The 27,608-nt window shown below is 43.2% G+C and overlaps 1 protein-coding gene and 1 long non-coding RNA gene across 2 annotated transcripts in view; one reads left to right on the top strand and one right to left on the bottom strand.

Annotated features, from left to right (window-relative positions):
• The window catches only part of LOC121551276 (guanine nucleotide-binding protein G(q) subunit alpha), a 38,116-nt gene that overhangs the window by 8,743 nt on the left and 1,765 nt on the right, over positions 1-27,608 (top strand). Inside the window, exons 2-7 of the mRNA XM_041863844.2 lie at positions 11,343-11,527; positions 12,922-13,076; positions 13,179-13,307; positions 14,164-14,293; positions 27,215-27,368; positions 27,537-27,608. The exon at positions 27,537-27,608 is cut by the window's right edge and continues 1,765 nt beyond it. Of these exons, the coding sequence (XP_041719778.1) occupies positions 11,343-11,527; positions 12,922-13,076; positions 13,179-13,307; positions 14,164-14,293; positions 27,215-27,368; positions 27,537-27,608 (825 nt within the window). The remainder of the gene's footprint in view (positions 1-11,342; positions 11,528-12,921; positions 13,077-13,178; positions 13,308-14,163; positions 14,294-27,214; positions 27,369-27,536) is intronic.
• On the bottom strand, positions 15,589-17,434 carry LOC121551277. The gene is made up of 4 exons (XR_005997052.1): positions 17,395-17,434; positions 16,298-16,361; positions 16,134-16,202; positions 15,589-15,999 (listed from the first exon to the last, which is right to left on the bottom strand). It is a non-coding gene; the product is annotated as an uncharacterized LOC121551277 (long non-coding RNA).

Below are 27,608 nucleotides of genomic sequence, written 5' to 3'. Positions count from 1 at the left end.
GCAGGTTCAAGAAAGGGGAAATAAAAACCTAGCTTGGTCAGAGCACTTCACTTATAAAACAAAGAGTATTTCGAAAATCAACAAATTAAATAGTCTCTTTTGTGGCTAGGCTTTGGCTCTTGGCTACGGGAATCACTCACGCACATTCTTCGTCTTCTAATCCATAATTTTTCTTTGTCTCAATGTCCTCTTCTTTCCTTTTCTTGTTTCTTTGTTCTATATTTCTCCTTGTTTCTTTGTCCATGCGTGCCTCTCCATTGTTCTCTTTTGTCCGTGCGTAATTGGCCCCGTGCCTTCCCCGCGGTAATAAGGGGTGTGCTTGGGGAGTCCTGTGACATCGTCGGGGATTCCCTGCATTCCCCCGCCCCTCTGACTCCCATTGACCGCCACACCTCTGGATGGCTCACACACCTCCATCCTCAGAATTTACCCAGCAGGTCGAGTGCCAGCCACGACGAGAGTGCCGCGATGGGATAGTGCGTCTGCATTTCCGTGATGGACCCTGAATCTTTAGTTACCCTACTGTTATTCTCTTTGTTTCTCGCCATGCAGGTGAGTGGTGCGTGATCAGTCAATAGTGAATTTTCTTCGTAACAGATAATATCGCCAGCCCCTCTCTTTCAACCTTGGCATATTTCCTTTTTCTCTCTGAGAGTTTACAGCCGATGTAGGCTATGGGGTGCTCGTCCTCTCCCACCCCCTTGGAGAGAACTGCTTCTATGCCGACATCAGAGGCCTCTGTTTGCACAATGAAGTCCCGGTCCAAGTTTGGTGCGCTTAGCGCCGGTTTTGCGCACAGGGCTTCCTTCAACTTTTGGAAAGTTATTTTGGCTGCTTGAGTCCACTTACCTGGGTGGGAAGGTCTTTCTTTGTCAGGTCGGACAGTGGAGCGACTATAGATGGATAGTTGGGTAAAAAAGCACTGGTAGTAACTTGTGAGCCCTAGGAAGGATCGCAGATGCTTTTTACGCACCGGCCTTGGCCACTCCCGGATAGCCTCCACTTTCTTCGTCTGGGGTCGTATGTGACCACTCTCAATCGTGTACCCCAGATATTTTGCCTCACTTAACCCGAGCCTGCATTTCTTGGGGTTTGCTGTCAATCTAGCGCTCCTTAGGCTCCCCAGCACGGCCCGTAGCCGTTGTAGGTGCATCTCCCAGTCTTCGCTGTGGATCACCACGTCGTCGATTTAAGCCGCAGCGTAAGCTTGGTAGCGTCTGAGTAGCTAGTCCACTAACCGCTGGAACGTCGTGGTAATTTCACGTAATGTAAAAGGCTGTCTGGTGTAGAGAACACTGTCTTTTCCCTGTCTTCTGGGGCCAGAGGCTCCTGCCAATAGCCTTTATAGTGAGATCTAGGTTAGTTATGTAGCTCGCCTCTCCCAACCGCTCTATCAGCTCATCTACCCTCTGCATTGGGTATGCGTTAATTTGGAGATGTCATTCAGTCCTCAGAAGTCCTTACAGAATCTCATCATTCCGTCTGGCTGCGGAACGAGAACTATCGGACTGGATCATGCGCTGTGGAACGCCTCAATAACTCAAAATCAAATCAAAATGTATTATCAATGTGTTGATAGAATGTTGTTAGCGTTTTCCTCATATTTGCTTTGTTAAAGTCCCCAGCTACAATAAATGTGGCCTCAGGATATGTGGTTTCCAGTTTGCACAAAGTCCAGTGTAGTTCCTTGAGGGCCGTCATGGGATCGGCTTGAGGGGTATATACACGGCTGTGACTATAACCCGAAGAGAATTCTCTTGGGAGGTAATACGGTCGGCATATGATTGTGAGGTATTCTACATCGGGTGAACAAAAGGACTTAAGTTCCTGTACGTTATCACAATCACACCCTGGGTAGTTATTTATGAAACGGACACCATCTTTATTCCTGTCTGCACGATGTACTGAGAACCCAGCTGGCTGTGTGGATGGGGACAGTATATCCTGAGAGAGCCATGATTCTGTGAAACAGAGTATGTTACAGTCCGTGATGTCTCTCTGGAAGGAGATCCTCGCCCTGAGCTTGTCTACTTTATTATCCTGGGACTGGACATTAGCGAGTAATATACTCGAAAGCGGTGGATGGTGTGCACGCCTCCTGAGTCGGACTAGAAGTCCACTCTGAATACCTCTTCTCCGCCGGCAGTATCTTGGACCAGCCTCTGGGATCAATTCAATTGCCTTGGGGGGTACGAGCAAAGGATCCAATATTTCTGGTCGGAATGCTTTCTGATATCCAAAAGTTATTTCCGGCTGTTTGTAGTAACACAAAAAACGTTCTGGGCTAATAATGCAAGAAATGCCACCTCTCTCACGCCGTCCCTGATGATTTATCGTCACGCGGCAGGGATTCTGTAAGGCCTTAAGTTTACTCTCTTGCCTGGCTCTGTGTATATATGATGCTGGATGAGGTCTGTATTCCCTGGGAGGGAGGAAAATACCTCCCGGTGTCGGTCAACTAGGGCCTGTAGGTCTGCTCTTGCTCACAAGTCAGTGACTTCCCCAGCAGTACCTTTAGCAGCGTCTTGTTGGGCTTGGGGAAGAGAGCAGAACATCTCCATTTCTCTCATGGTACTCCATCATAAGGTTGATGTGGTATAACTGTTCAGGTTTCCTTCTACCTGGCTGATTCACTCTGTAGTTTACAGGGGATACTCTTACCATTACCTCGTATGGTGTTCTGTGGGGACACGGCTGGGCTTCCCACACCTCCTTGGCGAGGTCCTGGATCCCTCTGCACTGCCTCCCGTATAACAGCTAGAATGGAGAGAAGCCCGTTGATGACTGGGGCACCTTCCTAAGAGCAAACAACAAGTGAGGTAATGACATGTCTCAGTTCATCCCGTCTCGTTCTATCGCCTTCTTCAGCATAGACTTAACAGTTTTAATCAGGCGTTCACATAAATCATCGTTCTGGGGATGATATACACTTGTGAGTATTTGTCTCATATTGTAAAAGGTGCGCAAGTCTTTTATAATGAGGGACATAAATTGGTCTGACAAAATAGAGGAGGGTAGGCCACCTCTGGAGAAAATCTGGAACAGCTCCTTTGCAATCCCTTTAGCGAACATATTACGCAGGTGTATGGCTTCCGGGTAGTGTGTTACGTATTCAATTACCAACAGTATATATTTGTGCCCTCTGCTGATTTGGGAATAGGACCCACCAGATCCATTGCTATCCGCTCAAAGGGCGTTTCGATGTTGGGATGAGCAGGTTTCTGTGATTGACTTCGGGGGTTGTCTTTTGGCACTGGTCGCATGACTTACAGTACTTTTCTTTCATTCGTAATATGGGGCCAGTAGAATTTACTCATGATGCACTCTTTAGTTTTGTTGACGGCCATGTGGCCTCCCAGCACTTGCTAATGCGCCAGGTACAGTACAGTACTGTCACGCCCTGGCTCTGGGGACTCTTGTATGTTGAGCCAGGGTGTGAGTTTTCAGTGTTTTGTGTTCTAGTTTGGTATTTCTATGTTGGCCAGGGTGGTTCCCAATCAGAGACGGCTGTAGCTCGTTGTCTCTGATTGGGAGCCATACTTAGGTAGCCGTTTGGCATTGTTTTGGTGTGGTATCTTGTTCCGTTTGGTTTGTGTAACCGTAGGACTTCACGTTTCGTATCGTTTGTTGTTTTGTTCGTTGTGTTGTACATTCAATAAATATTATGTACGCATATCACGCTGCGCCTTGGCCCACTTCTTCTCAAGACGATCGTGACAGAAGATACCACCTCGACTGGGTCAAGCAGCGTGAGGAGGAGAGAGGCTGGACTTGGGAGCAGAGGAGCGAGAGTCTGGCGAGAGCCATTGAGGCCTGGCCCACGGGGAAGAGAGACGCCCAGACAATTTTTAGGGGGGGGCTCACGCCGTGGACGACGGGGCAGCAGGAGGCCGGGATAGAGTGGTTCAGCGGGTTGGCAAAGGAGGCCGCCAGGTTACGGGAGTCACTGGTCACCAGGGGGAAGGAGAATGTAGAGGCACGGCGAGAGGTACTGGGGTGTGTTGCCAGTCCGGTCCGGCCCGTTCCTGATCCCCGCGTAGGGCCAGTGGTGTGTGTCCCCAGTACAGTCCGGCTTGTTCCTGTCCCTCGCACCGAGCCTGTGGTGCGCGTCGCCAGCCCAGTTCGGCCCGTCCCTGCTCCCCGCACCAAGCCAGTGGTGCGCTTCGTCAGCCCGGTTCGGCCCGTCCCTGCTCCCCGCACCAAGCCTGTGGTGCGCGTCGTCAGCCCGGTCCGGCCTGTTCCTGCTCCCCGCACCAGGCCAGTGGTCCGCTTCGTCAGCCCGGTTCGGCCCGTCCCTGCTCCCCACACCAAGCCAATGGTGCGCGTCGTCAGCCCGGTCCGGCCTGTTCCTGCTCTCCGCACCAAGCCAGTGGTGCGCTTTGTCAGCCCGGTTCAGCCCGTCCCTGCTCCCCGCACCAAGCCAATGGTGCGCGTCGTCAGCCCGGTCCGGCCCATCCCTGCTCCCCGCACCAAGCCTGTGGTGCGCATCGTCAGTCCGGCACAGCCCGTGCCTGTTCCACCGGTGCCTAGTCCGGCACCGGTCAGCTGCTCCACTCCGGAGCTAGAGCAATCCGCTCCACCAGTGTTCAGTCCAGCTCCGGCCAGCAGGGCCAGACCGGACCAGGGGCGCTTTGGGGGGTTAGAGAGGGAGTGGGGGTCATGCCCGGAGCCGGATCCGCCGCCGAGGCGGAGTGCCCACCCGGTCCCTCCCCTGTTGTGTTTGGTTGGCGCGGTCGGAGTCCGCGCCTTTGGGGGTACTGTCACGCCCTGGCTCTGGGGACTCTTGTATGTTGAGCCAGGGTGTGAGTTTTCATTGTTTTGTGTTCTAGTTTGGTATTTCTATGTTGGCCAGGGTGGTTCCCAATCAGAGACGGCTGTAGCTCGTTGTCTCTGATTGGGAGCCATACTTAGGTAGCCGTTTGGCATTGTTTTGGTGTGGTATCTTGTTCCGTTTGGTTTGTGTAACCGTAGGACTTCACGTTTCGTATCGTTTGTTGTTTTGTTCGTTGTGTTGTACATTCAATAAATATTATGTACGCATATCACGCTGCGCCTTGGCCCGCTTCTTCTCAAGACGATCGTGACAAGTACAGTGTCTCTATATGCTCTAGGCACCATTAAGAGATCTATAACCTTGCCCCTTCTCTTAACCACCCAGTACAGTAAGCCCTTCTTTATGCAGTAATAGGGTGATTTACCTCATTGATGCCCTCCAAGCGCTTCCCGTCCACTACTTTCACTTTGCGCCGCCCCAAGACCAGGTATGGGTCCCATAGCTGTGCGGTGCCAAACTGTCCAGATAAATGAAAGTCTTGGCTGTCTATTCTCAATGGGGGTTGTTCGGGACCTTGGTCTCCTCTGCTCTCGGTTGGGAGACCTGGGCATGTGACCTCCTATGTCGTTTCAAGAAACAGCTGCCTGAGCCTCTGATCTTGAATTTCCTTTTCTTCCTCCCCAGCACTCGATCTGGGTGAAGAAGAGACGTCTCCATGTAGTGCCAGTGGAGCACGGCAGGTGCGTGCCTTTTGGGGATGTGTTTTCTCTGAGAGTGCCAGTGACTGCTTCGCATTGCTTATGTGTATCGGCACAGGCGTGGGGCGGTTCTGTTTACTCTGCCATAGGCTCGCGAACAGGTTACAGTATCTCCCTAGCAGTACTGGTGCAGGTAAACGGTTCACCACCCCCATTTTCATAGTGCACTTGCCTCGGGGAGTAACTAATGTAACCTGCGCCACTGGGTATCTGCGTGTCTCACCATGGATACAGGAGACTGACATCTGTTCCTGACACAAATCTCCCTCCTGTACTGTGACAGAACTAGGGTAATCATACTACCTGAGTCTAGGGCTGTGGCAGTCACAACATTTTGTCAGCCGGTTATTGTCATGCAAAAGTATGCCAGTCTCAGGGTAATTGACCGGTAATTAACATAAACACGTTTAGCATCTCCAGGCCTCCACGCATACAAGCTGACATTTAAAAAAGTGTAATCAATCAATTTAATATACACCATCACAATAAATCCATACATTATTCATTTTAGTCAGGTCTAAAGAAACCTTGTGATATGAAGAAAATGTATTTCAGAAGAACAGAATATGTTGGCTTACTGTGTTATCTGGCTATGATCCATGCCATAGGCTGTAGGCTTGTTCATTTAGCTGACAAGATATGCTTATTGTGGTCCTCTGTAGCTCAGCTGGTAGAGCACGGCGCTTGTAACGCCAAGGTAGTGGGTTCGATCCCCGGGACCACCCATACACAAAAATGTATGCACGCATGACTGTAAGTCGCTTTGGATAAAAGCGTCTGCTAAATGGCTTATTTATTTATTTAAGTGCCATTATTTTATATTATATGATTTAAAAGTAAGAAGAATATAATTTAACTAATTTAAATTAACCATTCCGGAGGAAGTGCGCAAATGAAGTGGCTATGTTGAGCGTAAAAGTGATCATTTGAAACTATATGCTAGATTTAGAGTTATTTGGCAACTTTAGTTGTGAACGATACAAACCTTAGAATTTCTTAGAAATCAAAACATGTACAGGCTGCTTGATGCGACTATAGGCTATTGATGATTTGAGAAAGTTGCAAAAAAAGCTTGCGCTCTGTTTCATGCCTCGGGCTGCACACGCTGTGCTCTCATCAAGTGATCATATTTTCACCCATCAGACTATTCTCAATTTAATTTTGTCTTTACTAATATGTAAAATTAGTTTAGATTTAGAATGGCCCATTATCAAATGGGCAGGGGCAGGGGAAAAATACCTGTCATCTGTATGCACTCGCAAATGGCGGCCGCACGCTTTCCCGCGGTCCGTTTTTCAATGATGCCAAATAGGCTACTTCGGTTTTATAGCGGAGCATGTGCTTAATATGAGCAGCCGAGAAATAAATATAGGAACACTTATATTACTCCATGCATCAACCACTGTTTGAGGAGCATGCTCACGCTGCGCGACAGGTGATATTCCACCTAAATTCTGCATGCCATGGTCATTCCAACCCTGTTCCTGCAGCTACCCAGTGATTAATTTGGGAAACCATGTGAAATCTGTTCTGGAGCGTCGATAGTAACATGTTTTGACAAAACATATTTAGCTAAACTGTTAACAGCCCCTCTGCACACTCTAGAAAGGAATAAAGGAGAGAGAGGAGGAGATGGAAACTGACGGTGGTGAGATATTCTGTATAGCTAAAAGTAATATAGCTAAATCAAATACAAATTCACTATAATTGTAGGTAAACTTGCTGTAAGCCGCCCTGCACAATCAATGAACCAACAGCATCGCCTAGGGATAAACGTTCTCTCCCAGACTCATGGATAGAAATGTTGGAGCGTAGCATAAGGTAAGATTGTAATCCACGTGAGACAAGCTGGTAGAATGATGGGGGAAGACTGCTGCCTTGATAAAGTCCAGCCTTAGAATACATACTAATTGGTCTCTATAGTTTAGGCCTGGTTTACCTGCTGCTCTGTTGGTGACAATCGCATCCATGTCATTTAATACACTGTCACCTTACCACATACATAAATGTACTGCCTCAGTCACCAACTAGTCCAGTTGCCAAAGTTGTAACAACATACTCCCCATCCTCTCCCACTCCAATCTAATCACTAGTATAATACATGACCAAATTAGTGGGTTTGTCTATTTCAGCCACACCCGTTGCTGACAGCTGTATAAAATCGAGCACACAGCCATGCAATATCCATAGACAAATATTGGCAGTAGAATGGCCTGTACTGAAGAGCTCAGTGACTTTCAACGTGGCACCGTCATAGGATGCCACTTTTCAAACAAGTCAGTTTGGGGAGTGGAGGGTACACCCATAACACGAGCCAGACCAAACCCTCTAACGCCCTTTGAGGAATTGAGGCGTGCATGCCCTGATAGATGGGCATTGCATGTAGGAAATGTAGTGCCAGACCACACTGATCTAGTATAGACCTCCCAAAATTACCTTAATTTGATTTAGCTTGGTGAGATACACTACATGACCAAAAGTATGTGGACACCTGCTCGTCGAACATCTCATTACATAATCATGGGCATTAATATGGAGCTGGTACTCCATTTGCTGCTATAACAGCCTCCACTCTTCTGGGAAGGCTTTCCACTAGATGTTGGAACATTGCTGCAGGGACTTGCTTCCATTCAGCGACGAGCATTAGTGAGGTAGGGCACTGATGTTGAGCGATTAGGCCTGCCTCGCAGTCGGCGTTGCAATTCATCCCAAAGGTGTTCGATGGGGATGAGGTCAGGGCTCTGTGCAGGCCAGTCAAGTTCTTCCACACTGATCTCAACAAACCATTTCTGTATGGACCTCGCTTTGTGCACAGGGGCATTGTCATGCTGAAACAGGAAAGGGCCTTCCCCAAACTGTTGCCACAAAGTTGGAAGCACAGAATCGTCTAGAATGTCATTGTATGCTGTAGCGTTAAGATTTCCCTTCACTGGAACTAAGGGGCCGAGCCCGAACCATGATAAACAGCTCCAGACCATTATTCCTCTTCCACCAAATTTTACAGTTGGCACTATGCATTGGGGCAGGTAGCGTTCTCCTGGTATCCGCCAAACCCAGATTTGTCTGTAAGATGGTGAATCGTGATTCATCACTCCAGAGAATGCGTTTCCACTGCTCCAGAGTCCAATGGCAGCGAGCTTTACACCACTCCATCCAACGCTTGCCATTGCGCATGGTGATCTTAGGTTTGTGTGCGGCTGCCCGGCTATGGAAACCCATTCCATGAAACTCCAGATGAACAGTTCTTGTGCTGATGTTGCTTCCAGAGGCAGTTTGGAACTCGGTAGTGAGTGTTGCAACTGAGGACAGTCTATTTTTACTCACGACACGCTTCAGCACTAGGCGGTCCCGTTCAGTGAGCTTGTGTGGCCTACCACTTCACAGCTGAGCCGTTGTTGCTTCTAGACGTTTCCACTTCACAATAACATCACTTACAGTTGACAGCAGCTCTAGCAGGGCAGAAATTTGACAAACTGACTTTTTGGAAAGGTGGCATCATATGACGGTGCCACGTTGAAAGTCACTGAGCTCTTCAATAATTCTACTGCCAATGTTTGTCTATGGAGATTGCATGGCTGTGTGCTCGATTTTATACACCTGTCAGCAACGGGTGTGGCTGAAATAGCAGAATCCACTAATTTGAAGGGGTGTCCACATACTTTTGTATATATAATGAATCGTCCGCATCTTTAGCAGGGGGATTCAGAAAACTTTTTTTCTCCAATAAGTAGATTTTCAATAAATATGCGAGTGTTTGTCTGATTTTGACACAGGCTAAACCAAACAAAGCTCCACGTCGTCCTGGATCAATTGCTTTATTGTTTGTCTGTGTCCGACACAGGGGGCCAACACCACAGTGAATATCATGGAACTTCTAAAACAGAATTGGAGCATTTAGATAATTTTTTACAATTAGGCTACACATAACTTCATAAACCCTCTGTTTGAAAACAAATGGAGGGGATTCAAAGGGTAAAACGCCTTATTCATTGACATTAATAATTAATATATTTTTTATTTGATGCTAAAAAAAATATAGAAAAAAACGGATTTTTCAGATGTATTTGAGCCTGTGCTGTACAAATTAAGTAAGTCTCACACAAATATGGTCCAGTCCACTGTATTCTACACAGGGGTTGAAAGAGGTTCAGGGAACAGAACCGAAAACCAGAAAAGAACAACATTTTTCGAGGAGCGGAATCAGAACCGGGAACGAAAGTGATCTATACTGTTCCGGAACAGAACCGTTATTTTAAAAGCATGGGAACTGGTTATGCAGAAATGCAAAAACGAAACTTACGAACAGGAAGCATAGAAATAGCGCACATAGAACAGATCTACCGCTTCTTATACTTGCTTTCAATAAGAATGACAGATCTATAACTGTTATGTGCACTATTTCTATACTTCCCATCCTAAAGTTTTCTTTTTGTGTCTTTTACTTTCAGTTTTGTACACCAGCTTCAAACAGCTTTTAAAAATATATTTTTATTTTTATTTAAATCTTTTTTTTGGTTATTGAAAAGAGATTTCACAGCGGTTTAGATGGTACAATGATTCTCTACGCTTGTTTTGGGGCGGCACGTAGCTTAGTGTTAGTGTTGTGCCAGTAACCGAAAGGTCGCTGGTTCTAATCCCCGAGCCGACTAGGTGAAAAATCTGTCGATGTTCCCTTGAGCAAGGCACTTAACCCTAATTGCTCCTGTAAGTCGCTCTGGATAAGAGCGTCTGCTAAATGATTAAAATGTCAATTTTGTCACATAAACTGAAATTAGGCTAAATATTACAATTTTACCAACCAGGAAATGGCAGAGTGATTTCTGCATAGCGCACCTTTAACACTATGATTTGACTATTAGATGTTATAATCTTCAGAATTAACTTTGTCGAAGCAACGGAATAACTAGGGCTTTACAATGATAGTGAAAACTTGGAGACATTTGGGAGTTAGTGGGTTAAAGTCACAGAGGGTGCACAGAGGGAAATACATTATATCACATAGAGCAAGTCTTTATTCAGATTCAAAATCAGATTTATTGAATTCTCCATGTGGTCTATATTAAAGGGCACTTCCTTTAATATAACAGGCTTTTAAAATGTAATATTGGTGCACAACTTCTACTTAACATATCAAACGGACGCAAAAGGCAATCATTTTGTGGAACGACCCAGTACACGTTAAATTCTGCCCGTTGGACATTGGTTGCAATGCTCTCGTCAAGTTTGTTTACACAAAAACATGGACTCACTACTTGACCGATAATGTATCATGTTTGTAGTCATTTTTGTAGTAATTTAAATGCATTTTAGTGCCTTTGGCACGTGTTAGGTACAAAAAAAATGCATTTTGACAAAATATTTAAATTTTGCCATACATTTTAATTAAAATATATATTTCTTACAAATAAATGTAAATGCATTTTCGAATATTTCACAAAACATTACCAAATACATTTTAAAATGTATTTACCTAATATATTGATGAATACATATATTTCAGAATGTATTTTGAAATACATTAAATAAATGTTCTGATCCATTTAACATATATTGTGATATACATTTTACATATATTTATATATACATGTTAAATACATTATGTAATATATGTTGGAATGTATTTAAAATGTATTGAATACATTTATTTATTTGTATATATATTCTTTGGCCAATTTTCAATTTTTCACACATATTTCAAAAAATATATATTAAAAACTCAGTATCGGGATATAATGCCTCAGAATTCTTCAATGACCCATGTATTCCTTCCTTCCCCCTCCTCACCTCTCACCCATCTCCCCCTTTCCCAGGTACTGGAGAGAGTGGGAAGAGCACCTTCATTAAACAGATGAGAATCATCCATGGCACAGGCTACTCAGAGGAGGACAAGCGTGGCTTCACCAAGCTGGTGTACCAGAACATCTTCACTGCCATGCAGTCTATGATCCGTGCCACAGAGACCCTCATGATCCCTTACAAATATGAGCACAACAAGGTAAGGAGGGAGAGGGAAAGAACTGAAGTTGTGGGAAAGAGTGGGAACGAAACCTGTGTGAGTGCATGTGCGAGAGAGAGATGTGTTAGAGTCATCTCCTTCTTATGCTCACTATCATTCATAGTCATGGAACAGCCTTCCACAATCACATCCTGTCTGTTTTGGTACTTCCTGTGTCTTCCTGTCACTCTCAACCCCATCCATGTCATCCTGCCTGTTTGTGTGTGTGTGTGAGAGAGAGAAAAATAGTCATCTGGTGTACTGAGGTCATATTTCTCGGTTTCAGTTGTCTGCGTAGACTGAAACTGCTCATATGAATTCCTCTTCTTTGGTTAAGACTGGTGCCCCTTATCCTTAGTCTAATTCTGCCTATTATTTTGGTTACAGAGAAAAAAGAGGTCTCAAAAGTAAAGTCTAGAACTGCAGGTAATTCCACATGACTGTCCAATCGAGGTACTGAGACCTATCAGTTATTGACTGGCCATGTCTTATATGAATCACTAGGCCTCGTGTGACATCTGACCATGCAGTCTCAGGTTGTTATTAGAGGATAGGGTTGTTCCCTTATGTATGTTACTTTGTAAATATGTTGTTCTTTAGTGTTCGTATAGTCATCACAAGTTTTAAGTGGCCTGTATTGTATATGAAGCCTGTTGTATTTTCCTGGTATGTTATGTTGGCTTAATGATTGGATACATTCAACAGGGGGCAGTAGCATGTCATTCCCAGGTTGTCACCAGGCAAAAACAATCACTACCTTTTGGGGTTTTGGTGTACAGGCTACTGTAGAGATAAGTAATGAGTTGAGGCCAGATAATGAAGTGAAGCCAGTCATGTGACTCGTGGGGAATTCAAAATCAATCATTTAACATTTTCTAAATAACAGTATAACTAAATACTGCTGGAGTTGAGCTAGGTGGGCTATGTGATAACTTCATATTAGGCCCTTAGAGTCCTCTGTGGAGCGGCATATAGTGAAAAAAATAGGCTGTGTTCTTTTTTTGCAGTTGCATTCGCTGTGCATCTCAGAATATTACTATATCATATTAAATTGCTTCCTGTGACGTTAATTAAACACCTATCAAAGTGTCGTGAGATCTGATCATCTGCGCATTACGACTGCAAAATAGACCACCCAGAACATTTTAAATGTTATTAATTTAGCAGATGCTCTTATCCAGAGCGACTTACAGTTAGCGAGTGCATACATTTTTCATACGGAACGTGGCCATACTCACCGACAGGATTGCCTGCCTGTGCCTGGGTTATGCTTTAGTCCCATTTCAGACTCACAGAACCTTGAATTGATGCCATTGAATTTATATATTTGTTTCTGTCAACTAAAAGTCTGACCTGGAGGAATGTCTCAATCTGTTTTTTCTTCCCTCCCTCAGGGCAACGCTAACGTGGTACGAGAGGTGGACGTGGAGAAAGTCAACACGTTTGTGAACCCCTACATAGACGCCATCAAATGTTTATGGAATGACCCGGGCATCCAGGAGGCTTACGACAGGAGACGGGAGTACCAGCTATCGGACTCTACCAAATAGTGAGTAAATTAGATCTAACTCTACTACTACTACATCACATTTCCCCTCCTCCTAGGCAGTGGGCACTCACAATATACACAATCTTTTTTTTGTCTCCATAGTTACATGAATGCGCTGGACCGGATCGCAGAGACCTCTTACCTGCCCACCCAGCAGGATGTGCTGAGGGTTAGGGTCCCCACTACAGGCATCATCGAGTACCCCTTCGACCTCCAGAGTGTCATCTTCAGGTATGCCAACCCTCAATCTCACTGAGCTATTCTATTCTATTCTACTACACTCCATTCTATTCTATTCTATAACTGACACACTGAGAGTGAGGTTTGTCTCTGTTTTCACACTAGGCACTGCTTATATGTAGCCTTCAACTTCCATACTGATGTAGTGGGGAGAACACACCAGAGGGTGGCGCTCTATCAATTGATGTTATATTCTTAGGGTATCTACAGTACAGGCTTGCAAGTTCACTATAGCTCATTCTTAGATAAACATGTGTAACAATGGTTCCATTGAAACAGTAGCTCATGCCTTGCTTTACTGTGGGTTATACAACAACGTTAGGGGTGATCTTTTTCGTGACCTGTCCAGACCAAATAATTATTTTAACGGTCGATGAAAATGATAAATTGTGTGAAATTTATCAGATAACAATCATGTAAATAATATGGATGGTATTTTGTTTTTTGATGACGCCTGTACCATGTTTGACTATGTTTGTTTCTTAGTTGCTCAAAAAGCAATTTGAGTGGTCCACAATGTGGTTAAAAAAAAAACTGTATTTTCTATTATTGTATCATTGTGGAGTGACACTTAAATACACTTTTCAAAAGTACCTACGACCGCAGCACAGCTGTGATAAAAAAGTAGTTTAACACATCCTCTCGTGTACAGTTGCTTTAAAATGAGTCTCAAGCATGTCTTTTTGCTATAAAAATGCTAGCAGTTTTTTTACACCAAAATGCCACATTTTAAATGAAACAATGATCATCTAGCAAACACGAATAAGACCTACACTATATTCCAATGCCAACTGTAGTTGTACTCTACTCATCTGTGCTTGATGTTGTTACTCTATTCCAATGACAGGATGGTGGATGTGGGAGGTCAGAGGTCAGAGAGGAGGAAGTGGATCCACTGCTTTGAGAACGTCACATCCATCATGTTTCTGGTGGCACTCAGCGAGTATGACCAGGTGCTCGTAGAATCCGATAATGAGGTGAGCTTTGTTGTTAACAACCGTACAGTATGCAGGGCTTGACTTTCACTTTTTTTTTTTACTTGTCCAAAAGCTCAAGTCATCATACATCATTGTATGATGCAAGAAACCACTTTACAAAATAAAATGCATTAGTATCTTTTTTACCTAGAGAATCAGACAAAATTGTAGGCTATACTCTGCCTATTGGCTTCTTTTGCATATTCAAGCCTGTCTCAAAATACAACACTGCCCCTTTAAGGCTCTGCTGGAGGATGGCTGGCCACCCTTGGTAGCCTATAAAATATTGCAACATTACAATTACAACTAAATACTTTTGTACTTTTGTATATGTCTACTGTTCAAAACAGACTCTGGGACAGATCTGGGACGACAGATCCAAAATTCATATATCCAAAATAACGTTTTATTTCTTCATATTATAAGCTCTCAACAATGCGCACATGGCTGTAAGCTATTCGTGAATGTTCCAAAATGCAATTAGCGGGAAAACACTGTTCTCAAAAGCGCACCGCACGCACAAGCGGTTTCATGTGACAGAGATTAAAATATCTGTTAGAAATTAAGGGGAGATATAAAGATGCATCAACTAGCATGCACTCTTAGAAAAAAAAGGTTCCTTATAGAACCAAAAAGGGTTCTATCACTTGCTTCATATATGGAACCACTAAAAGTTCTATATTGATCAGAACCTTAGAGGTTCTTCTTCACCGAACCAAAATGGTTCCATATAGAACCCTGCATGGTGCTATTTATAAATGATGGCTACTACTATTAAATAGTAATATTTTTTGCTAAGAATGTCATTTAATAAACAATTAAATAATGGACAAAAGAATACCAGCATCGTTTTTTAGAATGTATTGCCATTAAATGCAAACAGATTGGAAATATGCACTGGTGGCCAGGGAGGCATCTGTTTGAATGATGGTCCATGTCAACTCTGGCTGTGTCACGACTTCCGCCGAGGCTGCCTCCCCTCCTTGTTCGGGCAGGTTTCGGCGTTCGTCGTCACCGGCTTACTAGCTGCTGCCTATCCATTTATCATCACTCGACTTGTCTTGTCTATTAATCACACACACCTGGTCCTTATCCCCAATTAGTCATTGTATAAGTGTTCCCTCTGCTTCCTTGTCTGTGTGGGTGATTGTTTGTAGTGAGCTGTGTGTAGCTCGGTTGAGCTACCCTTACCTTGTTGTTGCCAGGGTAGATTTTCCCCTGTGCCTGAGTTTTGTTGTCGCATGCTTGCGCAACTGTTTATCGACGGAATAAACTCTTTGGATGCGTATTACTCTCCTGCACCTGACTCCTTCTATCACACGCATCACAGGCTGACTTCTTTACAATACAGTACAATACAACTTTGTCCATTACTTACAGTGAACAACAAAAATGTGTCTTCTTCTCAGTTCTCACCCCCCCCAATCAGCAGGCCTCACATACACAGTTGAGACGGTCACAGGTTCAAGCTGCAGTGCAGCGCACCTGGATGGAGAGCATTTTGTGGGGTTAAGGGCCTTACTCAAGGGCCCAATGGTAGGGGAATGTTTTGAGGATGTGAACCCAGCAGCCCTCTAGTTATCAGATACATTTCGCCCGTTTTATCCAAATGGCCACCTTTCGTCCACAGGTAAAACTCCTGCCACAGGTCCAACTCCTTAGCAACTGGGCTATCTACAGTCAGTACAGTATGGGTTGTTGCCTGACTGGTTCCAGAGAAGAAGAAAAAATGAGAAAAAACATGAGATAATCTTCAGAACTAAGCATTAGTTATTCTGCCACAATGAAAACAAAATGCTATGCAGACATATAATTACTATGATGTAGAAGAACAACTTACATGCAGTTGTTGTCAGCAGCAGCCAAAAGAGAGATCCTCTGGCTCTGTTAGTTCTGGGTTACTGCCAGACTGAGCAAAACGTAGACAGTGTGTTTAAAAGTCATGTAATGATTAACTAGGCTATTAAATCACCAAAAGACTTATTATAAATAATTTATACATACCTCCCCTGTCAGCAAAAGTATTCTAATGGCTTCATGAAACATAGTCTCCTCAATTGACTCCACACTGAAATAAAATTTAACAATTTGCTAATTGCCAATGTCAGCCTGGGTCTGTAGCTCTATTTGGCATATCACATAATAAAACATGTTTTTTTGAAAGAGTTAGCTGGCAAGCTTGTAAAGTGGCGAATTCAGGTAGCTTAGCTTTTTCTGTTTAGTTAGCTAAGTTAGCTAGCTAGCTTACAAACATGCTCAAATTCTTTCAACTTTATTTATCTAACCTCTAATTTATCATATGACTTTGGCTTCATATATTTCAATTCAGTGGCGGTCAGTGCCGTTGAAGATGAGGGACAACAATGTTTTTTCATGAGAATGGCCTTATTTCTATTATAGCATATTGGATGACTCATTCATATTCCATTCACCCAGTTCAATGTAACAGCGATAGGTTTAGGCTACTACATGATACTCGAATCGTCCCTATACCCATCATGAGGTTGCTACAACCTAGCCTATGAATGGAAGTTTACAGCGTAGGTGCACACAGGTCGAGATATACATTTGAGGTGACAGATTCAGCTATGTTTAACCCCGTTTTGTTCCATTTGCTTCCGTTTAAGAAACGTTTTTCAACAGAATCGGCTGATCACACGTAAACAACAGCCACGTTGTATTCCTTCTCTTCCCTTTGCTTGTGGACTTAAATGCACAACACATCAGCTGTATGTGACCAGTCGAAAAAACCTTTCCAAGCCAAACCGCTACACACAGCCTATATCGTTGTCACCATATTAGCTAAAGTAACGTCATAGTCAGCATAGCTAATAGAACTAACGAGTTAGTAAACCAGCTACATGCAGACCTGTCGCCAGACCTCAGTCTTAAGGGTGGCATATGAAATGCATGGGAGGGCAGGGCACAATTATTATTAGCCTACAGTACGTATATTTAATAATAAATTCCCTCAAGTGGGGGGCACAAGCATTTTTGGGGGCGGGCCATAGCGACGGGTGTGGCTACATGCAGTAATGTTAGTGTTGGCAGTTATACCAGCGGGCCCCGGTGGCAATAAATTAGTAATACCAAAAGCTTACCTTGACTTGGAAGAGTTCCAGTTCCAGTGTTGTGTTGGAAAGTCATAGCCAGCTAGCAAACATAGCATCCCTTTGTTTGAGCAGGGTGTTTCAGTAGGCTAAACTAGATAGCTGCATTTGCTAGCTAAGTGAAACTGAAAGTGAGAAAAAAAATGACAATCACTCTCTCTATTTCTCTCTTGCTTCTCCTTCATTTTGGAATAAATTAATTTGTTAAAAACTGTTCAACTATTGTCTATCTCTCTCTTTGAGTCAACTACTCACCACATTTGAGACACTGCAGTGCTAGCTAGCTGTAGCTTATGCTTTCAGTACTAGATTAATTCTCTGATCCTTTGATTGGGTGGACAACATGTCAATTCATGCTGCAAGAGCTCTGATAGGCTGGAGGACGTCCTCCGGAAATTGTCATAATTACTGTGTAAGTCTATGGAAGTGGGTGAGAACCATGAGCCTCCTAGGTTTTGTATTGAAGTCAATGTACCCAGACGAGGACGGAAGCTAGCTGTCCTCCGGCTACACATGGTGCTACCCTACAGAGCGCTGTTGAGGCTACTGTATACCTCCTTTGCAAAATAGTGTGTTTTAATCAGTTATTTGATGACATTTGATTATATTTAGTGTAGTTTTATCTAAAAAGTATAACTTTTTTAATGTTTTACAATTTAAATATTTATGAAATTCACAGAGGAGGAGGGTCCTCCTCTGAGGAGCATCCACTGTTTGAATTAAATAATCAACTTTGCTTACCATAATACATTGAAAAATAACGTGCTTATTGGTAGGTTACGTGCAAGGTGCAAGTTATTTCAATCACCATCCTCTTGCGTGGTCATGCTGGAATGGCAGTTGGTTTTTGAATCAGAATGGCAGTTACATTTTTTATTGACCAAAAGGTTCTATATAGAACCCCTTTTTTAATCTAAGACTGTATGCTTTCATTAAACACATTATTTCCTCTTGCTTCTAACTAGCATTTAGTTTGCAACAGCACAGGTTTGTATGAACCTTGCTGTTTGCCACTCAGAACTCGGCAACAATGTTTCAAAATATGAAATCGATCTTCCCCCTGCCATAGAGAGCTAACGGTGTCGGACCATGCGAAATCATGTAGCTATCATTAATATGGTTATAAATGTCAATGCAAAACAGCTGAAATAATTGATAAGGGAATATTAGCTGTCATTTCAGAGTTTTATGTGACTGGGTTAGCTTTTGTTAGCAGTTTTTTTCTAAAATACCAATTACACTCTGGGGTAGGGATAGAACCCAGTGGGATTAAAATGGATTTAATTGTCATTTTTTTTGTCAACGATCTACACAAAATACTCTAATGTCAAAATGGAAGAAGATTTTTACCATTTGTAAAACATTTATGAAAAATGAAACACTAATATATCTTGATTAGATAATTATTCATCACCCTGAGTCAATACATGTTAGAATCACCTTTGGCAGCAATTACAGCTGTGAGTCTTTCTGGGTACGTCTCTAAGAGCTTTCCACACTTGGATTGTGCAACATCTGTCTATTATTAAATCTCTGTCAGATTGTTTATTGATCATTGCTAGACAACCATTTTCAGGTCTTGCCATAGATTTTGAAGCAGATTTAAGTCAAAACTGTAACTCGGCCACTCAGGAACATTCACTGTCTTCTTGGTAAGAAACTCCAGTGTAGATTTGGCCTTGTTATTGTCCTACTGAAAGGTGAATTCATCTCCCAGTGTCTCGTAGAAAGCAGACTGAACCTGGTTTTCCTTTAGGATTTTGCCTGTGCTTATCTCCATTCGGTTTCTAATTTATCCTGAAAATCTCCCCAGTCCTTAACAATTACAAGCATACCCATAACATGATACAGCCACCACTTTGCTTGTAAATATGGAGAGTGGTACTCAGTAATGTGTGGTATTGGATTTTCCCCAAACATAACACTTTGTAGTCAGGACAATATTTTTTGCAGTATTACTTTTAGTGCCTTGTTGCAAACAGGATGCATGTTTTGGAATATTTTTATTCTGTACAGGCTTCCTTCTTTTCACTCTGTCAATTAGGTTACTATTGTGGAATAACTACAATGTTGTTGATCCATCCTCAGTTTTCTCTTAACACAGCCATTAAACTCTGTAACTGTTTTAAAGTCACCATTGGCCTCATGGTGAAATCCCTGAGCGGTTTCTTTCCTCTCTGGCAACTGAGTTAGGAAGGTTGCCTCTATCTTTTGTAGTGACTGGGTGTATTGATACACCATCCAAAGTGTAATTAATAACTTCACCATGCTCAAAGGGATATTCAATGTCTGTTTATTTTTACCCATCTACTAATAGGTGCCCTTCTTTGCAAGGCATTAGAAAACCTCCCTGGTCTTTGTGGTTTAATCTGTGTTTGAAATTCACTGCTTGACTAAGGGACCTTACAGATAATTGTATGTGTGGGGTACAGAGATGAGTAAGTCATTAAAAAGTCATGTTAAACACTATTATTGCACAAAGAGTGAGTCCATGCAACTTATTATGTGACTTGTTAAGCACATTTTTACTCTTTAACTTATTTAGGCTTGCCATAACAAAGGGTTAGAATACTTATTGACTCATGACATTTCAACTTTTGTATTTTAATTAATTTGTAAACATTTCGAAAACCATAATTCCACTTTGACATTATGGGGTATTGTGTGTAGGCCAGTGACAAAATCTCAATTTAATCCATTTTAAATTCAGGCTGTAACACAACAAAATGTGGAAAAAGTCAAGGGGTGTGAATGCTTTCTGAAGCCTTTTTTAGTAAAGGGTTCTTTAATCTTGTCCAAAGAACCAAAAGGTTCTATATAGAACCCCAAATAATCATTTTTTTCTGAGAGTGTGGGTTACTGGTATGACTAGGATTATGCCTTTGGCTGCTGGACAATAAAAGAAAGTTGATTTGAAAACCAATAGAAAATGAGAAAAATGCTGGTTTCAATGGCATATTCATTGTTTATAAAATAATTCCCTCAACATTTATATGGTCGTATTTTGGCTAGCCTAGGATACTTTGAAACAAGGTACGACATGCTTCATAAAATACATAAAACATCCAGGTTTTAACCAATTAAGTTTATGGTTAAGTAATTTCAAAATGCTGACCAGCCTCCGCTCAGGTGGGTGATGTGTTCTTCACTCTCCGGTCTTGTGACCATTTGATCTGAACGAACCGTGCTTTGAGTAGGCCTATGTCGACAGAATCAAACCTTTAGATGTTAATGTTAATGATCCTTCATTATGACATGACTGGCGTTTAGCCTATATTTATGTAGTTTAAAGTCTCATTGAAGTTTGGCTACATTTTCTGGTGCCTCCCTCATGTCAGCATCTGTTTGACCATATCACCTACACTTTGACATGTATGCTTTTTTATTTATGGACTTGAAACATTTATTTGAATACAGTGGGGAAAAAAATTATTTAGTCAGCCACCAATTGTGCAAGTTCTCCCACTTAAAAAGATGAGAGAGGCCTGTAATTTTCATCATAGGTACACGTCAACTATGACTGACAAATTGAGGAAAAAAAATCCAGAAAATCACATTGTAGGATTTTTAATGAATTTATTTGCAAATTATGGTGGAAAATAAGTATTTGGTCACCTACAAACAAGCAAGATTTCTGGCTCTCACAGACCTGTGACTTCTTCTTTAAGAGGCTCCTCTGTCCTCCACTCGTTACCTGTATTAATGGCACCTGTTTGAACTTGTTATCAGTATAAAAGACACCTATCCACAACCTAAAACAGTCACACTCCAAACTCCACTATGGCCAAGACCAAAGAGCTGTCAAAGGACACCAGAAACAAAATTGTAGACCTGCACCAGGCTGGGAAGACTGAATCTGCAATAGGTAAGCAGCTTGGTTTGAAGAAATCAACTGTGGGAGCAATTACTAGGAAATGGAAGACATACAAGACCACTGATAATCTCCCTCGATCTGGGGCTCCACGCAAGATCTCACCCCGTGGGGTCAAAATGATCACAAGAACGGTGAGCAAAAATCCCAGAACCACACGGGGGGATCTAGTGAATGACCTGCAGAGAGCTGGGACCAAAGTAACAAAGCCTACCATCAGTAACACACGACGCCGCCAGGGACTCAAATCCTGCAGTGCCAGACGTGTCCCCCTGCTTAAGCCAGTACATGTCCAGGCCCGTCTGAAGATTGCTAGAGTGCATTTGGATGATCCAGAAGAGGATTGGGAGAATGTCATATGGTCAGATGAAACCAAAATAGAACCTTTTGGTAAAAACTCAACTCGTCGTGTTTGGAGGACAAAGAATGCTGAGTTGCATCCAAAGAACACCATACCTACTGTGAAGCATGGGGGTGGAAACATCATGCTTTGGGGCTGTTTTTCTGCAAAGGGACCAGGACGACTGATCCGTGTAAAGGAAAGAATGAATGGGGCCATGTATCGTGAGATTTTGAGTGAAAACCTCCTTCCATCAGCAAGGGCATTGAAGATGAAACGTGCCTGGGTCTTTCAGCATGACAATGATCCCAAACACACCGCCCGGGCAACGAAGGAGTGGCTTCGTAAGAAGCATTTCAAGGTCCTGGAGTGGCCTAGCCAGTCTCCAGATCTCAACCCCATAGAAAATCTTTGGAGGGAGTTGAAAGTCCGTGTTGCCCAGCGACAGCCCCAAAACATCACTGCTCTAGAGGAGATCTGCATGGAGGAATGGGCCAAAATACCAGCAACAGTGTGTGAAAACCTTGTGAAGACTTACAGAAAACGTTTGACCTGTGTCATTGCCAACAAAGGGTATATAACAAAGTATTGAGTAACTTTTGTTATTGACCAAATACTTATTTTCCACCATAATTTGCAAATAAATTAATTAAAAATCCTACAATGTGATTTTCTGGATTTTTTTTCCTCATTTTGTCTGTCATAGTTGACGTGTACCTATGATGAAAATTACAGACCTCTCTCATCTTTTTAAGTGGGAGAACTTGCACAATTGGTGGCTGACTAAATACTTTTTTTCCCCACTGTATTATTCCAGTGCTGGCCTCTCTGATCCAATTCTGATCGGAGTAATTGTTTGATATTGTGATTCTTCTTCTTGTCCGACAATTTGTTTAAATTTGTCCCGGACAAGCGTTAATGTCGAGCCCTGCAGTATGTTTATCTAACACACACACGCAAAAAGTACACCTATTTTACTATTTAGATAACAACAGCACTTTGCATGAAGTTACATCATTTGACAATAGGACTCCAAATAATCTCTAACAAAGTAAGTTAATTACAGGTCTCTGAACCATTGTACAATTGTCTTTCTACTCAAATTACATTATTCCCATGGGCAAAATAATGTGAATATATCTGTGGCTATGGTCTTCTCAATCAACTATGTTGTATAGTACACACAAGGCACACCTCTCTGTGCTTCTGAAGGAGACAGGCTTGTCCTTATTAAAAATAATGGAAATAAGACACTGCTTTTTCCTGGCTTTTTCCAGCTAGACCTCCCTTTCACTTGGAAAGCAGTTGTAAATTACTCCTGCAGCTGTTTTGAATACAGCCTACGGGCGACAGAACTTATTCGAGAGAAGGCACACCATCTGTGTGTTCCCAGCATTTCCCGGCATGCTCTTGACCTTTCCACTGTGTCAGTGGAAACCTGTGTCCATAGGATAAAACCAGAGAGAGAGACCATTAAAACATCTGTAATCAGGCAATTCATGTTTACAGTGACGAAACAATATAAATAAGATAAGACCAGTTGGTTGGATGTAAAGCCACCATTTTCCCCCTGTACTTCAAAACTGCAGTTTAAACCTTCATGCAAATCAGAGGATTGGAAGACCTAAAAGGTTGCTTGTAATGCTTGTGAAGCACCATACACAAATGTTTTTTTTCACATGCACAAGTACAGTAAAATGCTTAACTTGTAAGCCCTACCCAACAGTGCAGTATTCAATATCAAAATAGTATAACTAATTTAAAAAACACACAAAAAAACAAGAGAAATAAGAAATAAGAGAGGAAGATATATACAGGGTCAGTGCCAGTACTACATTTACAATGTGCAGAGGTACTCGAGTATTTGACGTAGATATGTACAGTGGGGGAAAAAAGTATTTAGTCAGCCACCAATTGTGCAAGTTCTCCCACTTAAAAAGATGAGAGAGGCCTGTAATTTTCATCATAGGTACACGTCAACTATGACAGACAAATTGAGAGAAAGAAATCCTGAAAATCACATTGTAGGATTTTTTATGAATTTATTTGCAAATTATGGTGGAAAATAAGTATTTGGTCACCTACAAACAAGCAAGATTTCTGGCTCTCACAGACCTGTAACTTCTTCTTTAAGAGGCTCCTCTGTCCTCCACTCGTTACCTGTATTAATGGCACCTGTTTGAACTTGTTATCAGTATAAAAGACACCTGTCCACAACCTCAAACAGTCACACTCCAAACTCCACTATGGCCAAGACCAAAGAGCTGTCAAAGGACACCAGAAACAAAATTGTAGACCTGCACCAGGCTGGGAAGACTGAATCTGCAATAGGTAAGCAGCTTGGTTTGAAGAAATCAACTGTGGGAGCAATTATTAGGAAATGGAAGACATACAAGACCACTGATAATCTCCCTCGATCTGGGGCTCCACGCAAGATCTCACCCCGTGGGGTCAAAATGATCACAAGAACGATGAGCAAAAATCCCAGAACCACACGGGGGGACCTAGTGAATGACCTGCAGAGAGCTGGGACCAAAGTAACAAAGCCTACCATCAGTAACACACTACGCCGCCAGGGACTCAAATCCTGCAGTGCCAGACGTGTCCCCCTGCTTAAGCCAGTACATGTCCAGGCCCGTCTGAAGTTTGCTAGAGTGCATTTGGATGATCCAGAAGAGGATTGGGAGAATGTCATATGGTCAGATGAAACCAAAATAGAACTTTTTGGTAAAAACTCAACTCGTCGTGTTTGGAGGACAAAGAATGCTGAGTTGCATCCAAAGAACACCATACCTACTGTGAAGCATGGGGGTGGAAACATCATGCTTTGGGGCTGTTTTTCTGCAAAGGGACCAGGACGACTGATCCGTGTAAAGGAAAGAATGAATGGGGCCATGTATCGTGAGATTTTGAGTGAAAACCTCCTTCCATCAGCAAGGGCATTGAAGATGAAACGTGGCTGGGTCTTTCAGCATGACAATGATCCCAAACACACCGCCCGGGCAACGAAGGAGTGGCTTCGTAAGAAGCATTTCAAGGTCCTGGAGTGGCCTAGCCAGTCTCCAGATCTCAACCCCATAGAACATCTTTGGAGGGAGTTGAAAGTCTGTGTTGCCCAGTGACAGCCCCAAAACATCACTGCTCTAGAGGAGATCTGCATGGAGGAATGGGCCAAAATACCAGCAACAGTGTGTGAAAACCTTGTTTGACCTGTGTCATTGCCAACAAAGGGTATATAACAAAGTATTGAGAAACTTTTGTTATTGACCAAATACTTATTTTCCACCATAATTTGCAAATACATTCATTAAAAATCCTACAATGTGATTTTCTGGAATTTGTGGTGGGTGGGAGTGTATATGGTGGTAAGTGTGTGTATGTAAGTAAGTGGAAGCTTGTGGGTGTGTGCAAGAGTGTCAGTGTAGGCCTGATAGGCAGAAATGTAAACAGGGCTGAAAAGAGACTGGTAGCAGGAATATATATACCGGTAAATACTTATGGTAATAAACTAATGGTAATATATACATGTAAAAAGGAGTATTAGTGACCAGTAGCAGGATAGATATTAATGTTAATTGCAATCAATAATCAATGAACAGCAGTGTAGGGGTAGTAATACATCTTATTAATAATCATTTTAGCAGAAGTGTAGGTGTAAGGGGAGCAATAGCTGATAGCTTCTTTGCCTTTTGGCTAAGATCAAGTGTAGTTGTTAGCCATTTACCAGGGGATAGAAGCTCTTTAGGAGTCTGTTGGTCTGAGCCTTGATGCACCGGTACCGCCTGCCGGACGGGAGCATGGAGAATAGTCCATGTCTCGGGTGGCTGGAGTCTTTGGCAATTTTTTGGGCCTTTCTCAGAGACCGCCTGGCATGTACATCCTGGAAGGCTGGGAACTCACCCCCAGTGATGCGCTGGGCCTTCCATGCCACCCTCTGTGGGGGCCTTCCAGTCGAGGGTGGTGCAATTGCCATGCCAGATGGTGATACAACCAGTCAGGATGCTCTCGATGGTACAGGTGTAAAAGTTCCTAAGGATCTGAGGGGCCATGCCAAATCGTTTCAACATCCTGAGGGAGAAGAGGCAATGCCGTGCCTTCTTCATGACTGTGCTGGTGTGAGAGGACCATGTTAAATCCTCAGTGATGTGGACACCGAGGAACTGGAAGCTCTTGACCCTCTCCACTGCAGCCCCGTCGATGTGGGTGTGCACCCTCCCATGTTTCCTGTAGTCCATGATCAGCTCCTTGGTCTTGCTGATGTTGAGGGAGAGGTTATTATCCTGGCACCACACGGCCAGGTCTCTGACCTCCTCCCTCTAGGCTGTCTCATCGCTGTTGGTGATTAGGCCTACTACCGTTGTGTCGTCAGCAAACCTGATGATGGAGTTGGAGTAGGAGTCGTGCATGGCCACACAGTTGTGGGTGAACAGGGAGGACAGGAGGGGGCAAAGGACACACCCCTGGGGGGCCACCTTGTTGAGGGCCAGCCTGGCAGAGGTGTTGTTACCTACTCTTACCACCTGGGGTCAGCCCGTCAGGAAGTATAGGATCCAGTTACAGAGGGAGGTGTTCAGTCCCAGGCTCCTAAGCTTGGTGACGAGCTTGGAGGGCACTATGGTGTTGAACACTGAGCTGTAGTCGATGAACAGCATCCTCACATAGGTATTCCTCCTTTCTAAGTGGGAGAGGGCAGTGTGGAGTGCAGTTGAGATTAAGTCATCTGTGGATATGTTGGGGCGGTATGCAAATTGGAGTTGGTCCAGGGTGTCTGGGATGCTGGAATTGATGTGTGCCATGACCAGCCTTTCAAAGCACTTCATTGTTAAATTTTTTACATTTACATTTTAGTCATTTAGCAGACGCTCTTATCCAGAGCGACTTACAGTTAGTGAGTGCATACATTTTCATACTTTTTTCCATACAATTTTTCATACAATTACAAATACACAATAGCATCTATTCATTGAAAACATAAATAGGATATACAACATAAATATGATAACATATAGTAAACGTACTAACTACCAGATGTGAGTGCTACAGGGTGTTAGTCATTGTGGCAGGATGCTTTAGAGTTTTTGGGAACAGGAATGATGGTAGTTAGCTTGAAACGTGGGAGATGTGACAATACTCTTTGTATAAATTGTTATGACACCATAGAACATACTTTGTGTGGTGAACTGAAAAAGCATCTGGAGGCCTCTCTCTCTCTCTGTGTCTCTGTCTCTGTCTGTCTGTCTGTCTCTCTCTCTCTGTGTCTCTGTCTCTGTGTCTCTGTCTGTCTGTCTGTCTGTCTGTCTGTCTGTCTGTCTCTCTGTCTGTCTGTCTGTCTCTCTCTCTCTCTCTGTCTCTCTCTCTCTCTCTGTCTCTCTCTCTCTCTCTCTCTCTCTCTCTCTCTCTCTCTCTCTCTCTCTCTCTCTCTCTCTCTCTCTCTCTCTCTCTCTCTCTCTCTCTCTCTCTCTCTCTCTCTCTCTCTCTCTCTCTGTAAAAAGTTGATTAAAACCTGTACTTAATGGGATAGTGTAGCTGAACTGAACTATCCCTTTAATGATAGCAGCTGGACTTAAGACTGTTTTCTTCTCCCCTCGTTTCTCCCAAAGAACCGAATGGAGGAGAGTAAAGCCTTGTTTAGGACCATCATCACATATCCCTGGTTCCAGAACTCCTCTGTCATCCTCTTCCTCAACAAAAAGGATCTATTGGAGGAGAAGATCAATTACTCCCACCTGGTTGACTACTTTCCGGAGTATGACGGTGAGTGGCCGTCAGGGGCCCGACCACAAATTCAATTCCCTCAGGAAAAAAAGTTCCCTAAAGCTTTACTATCCTCTAGGTGTAATGCTTTATGACTTGTTAAAAGCATGCATGAGCCTTTTATAATGTGTTATAACAAGGCTTGTAATATGTTTGTCTCAAACACAGGTCCCCAGAGAGACGCCCAGGCAGGCCGCGAGTTCATCCTAAAGATGTTTGTGGACCTGAACCCGGACAGCG

Source organism: Coregonus clupeaformis, chromosome 18 (assembly GCF_020615455.1).
Source record: "Coregonus clupeaformis isolate EN_2021a chromosome 18, ASM2061545v1, whole genome shotgun sequence".
NCBI lineage: Eukaryota > Metazoa > Chordata > Actinopteri > Salmoniformes > Salmonidae > Coregonus > Coregonus clupeaformis.
This window is presented reverse-complemented; position numbering and strand designations above follow the sequence as displayed.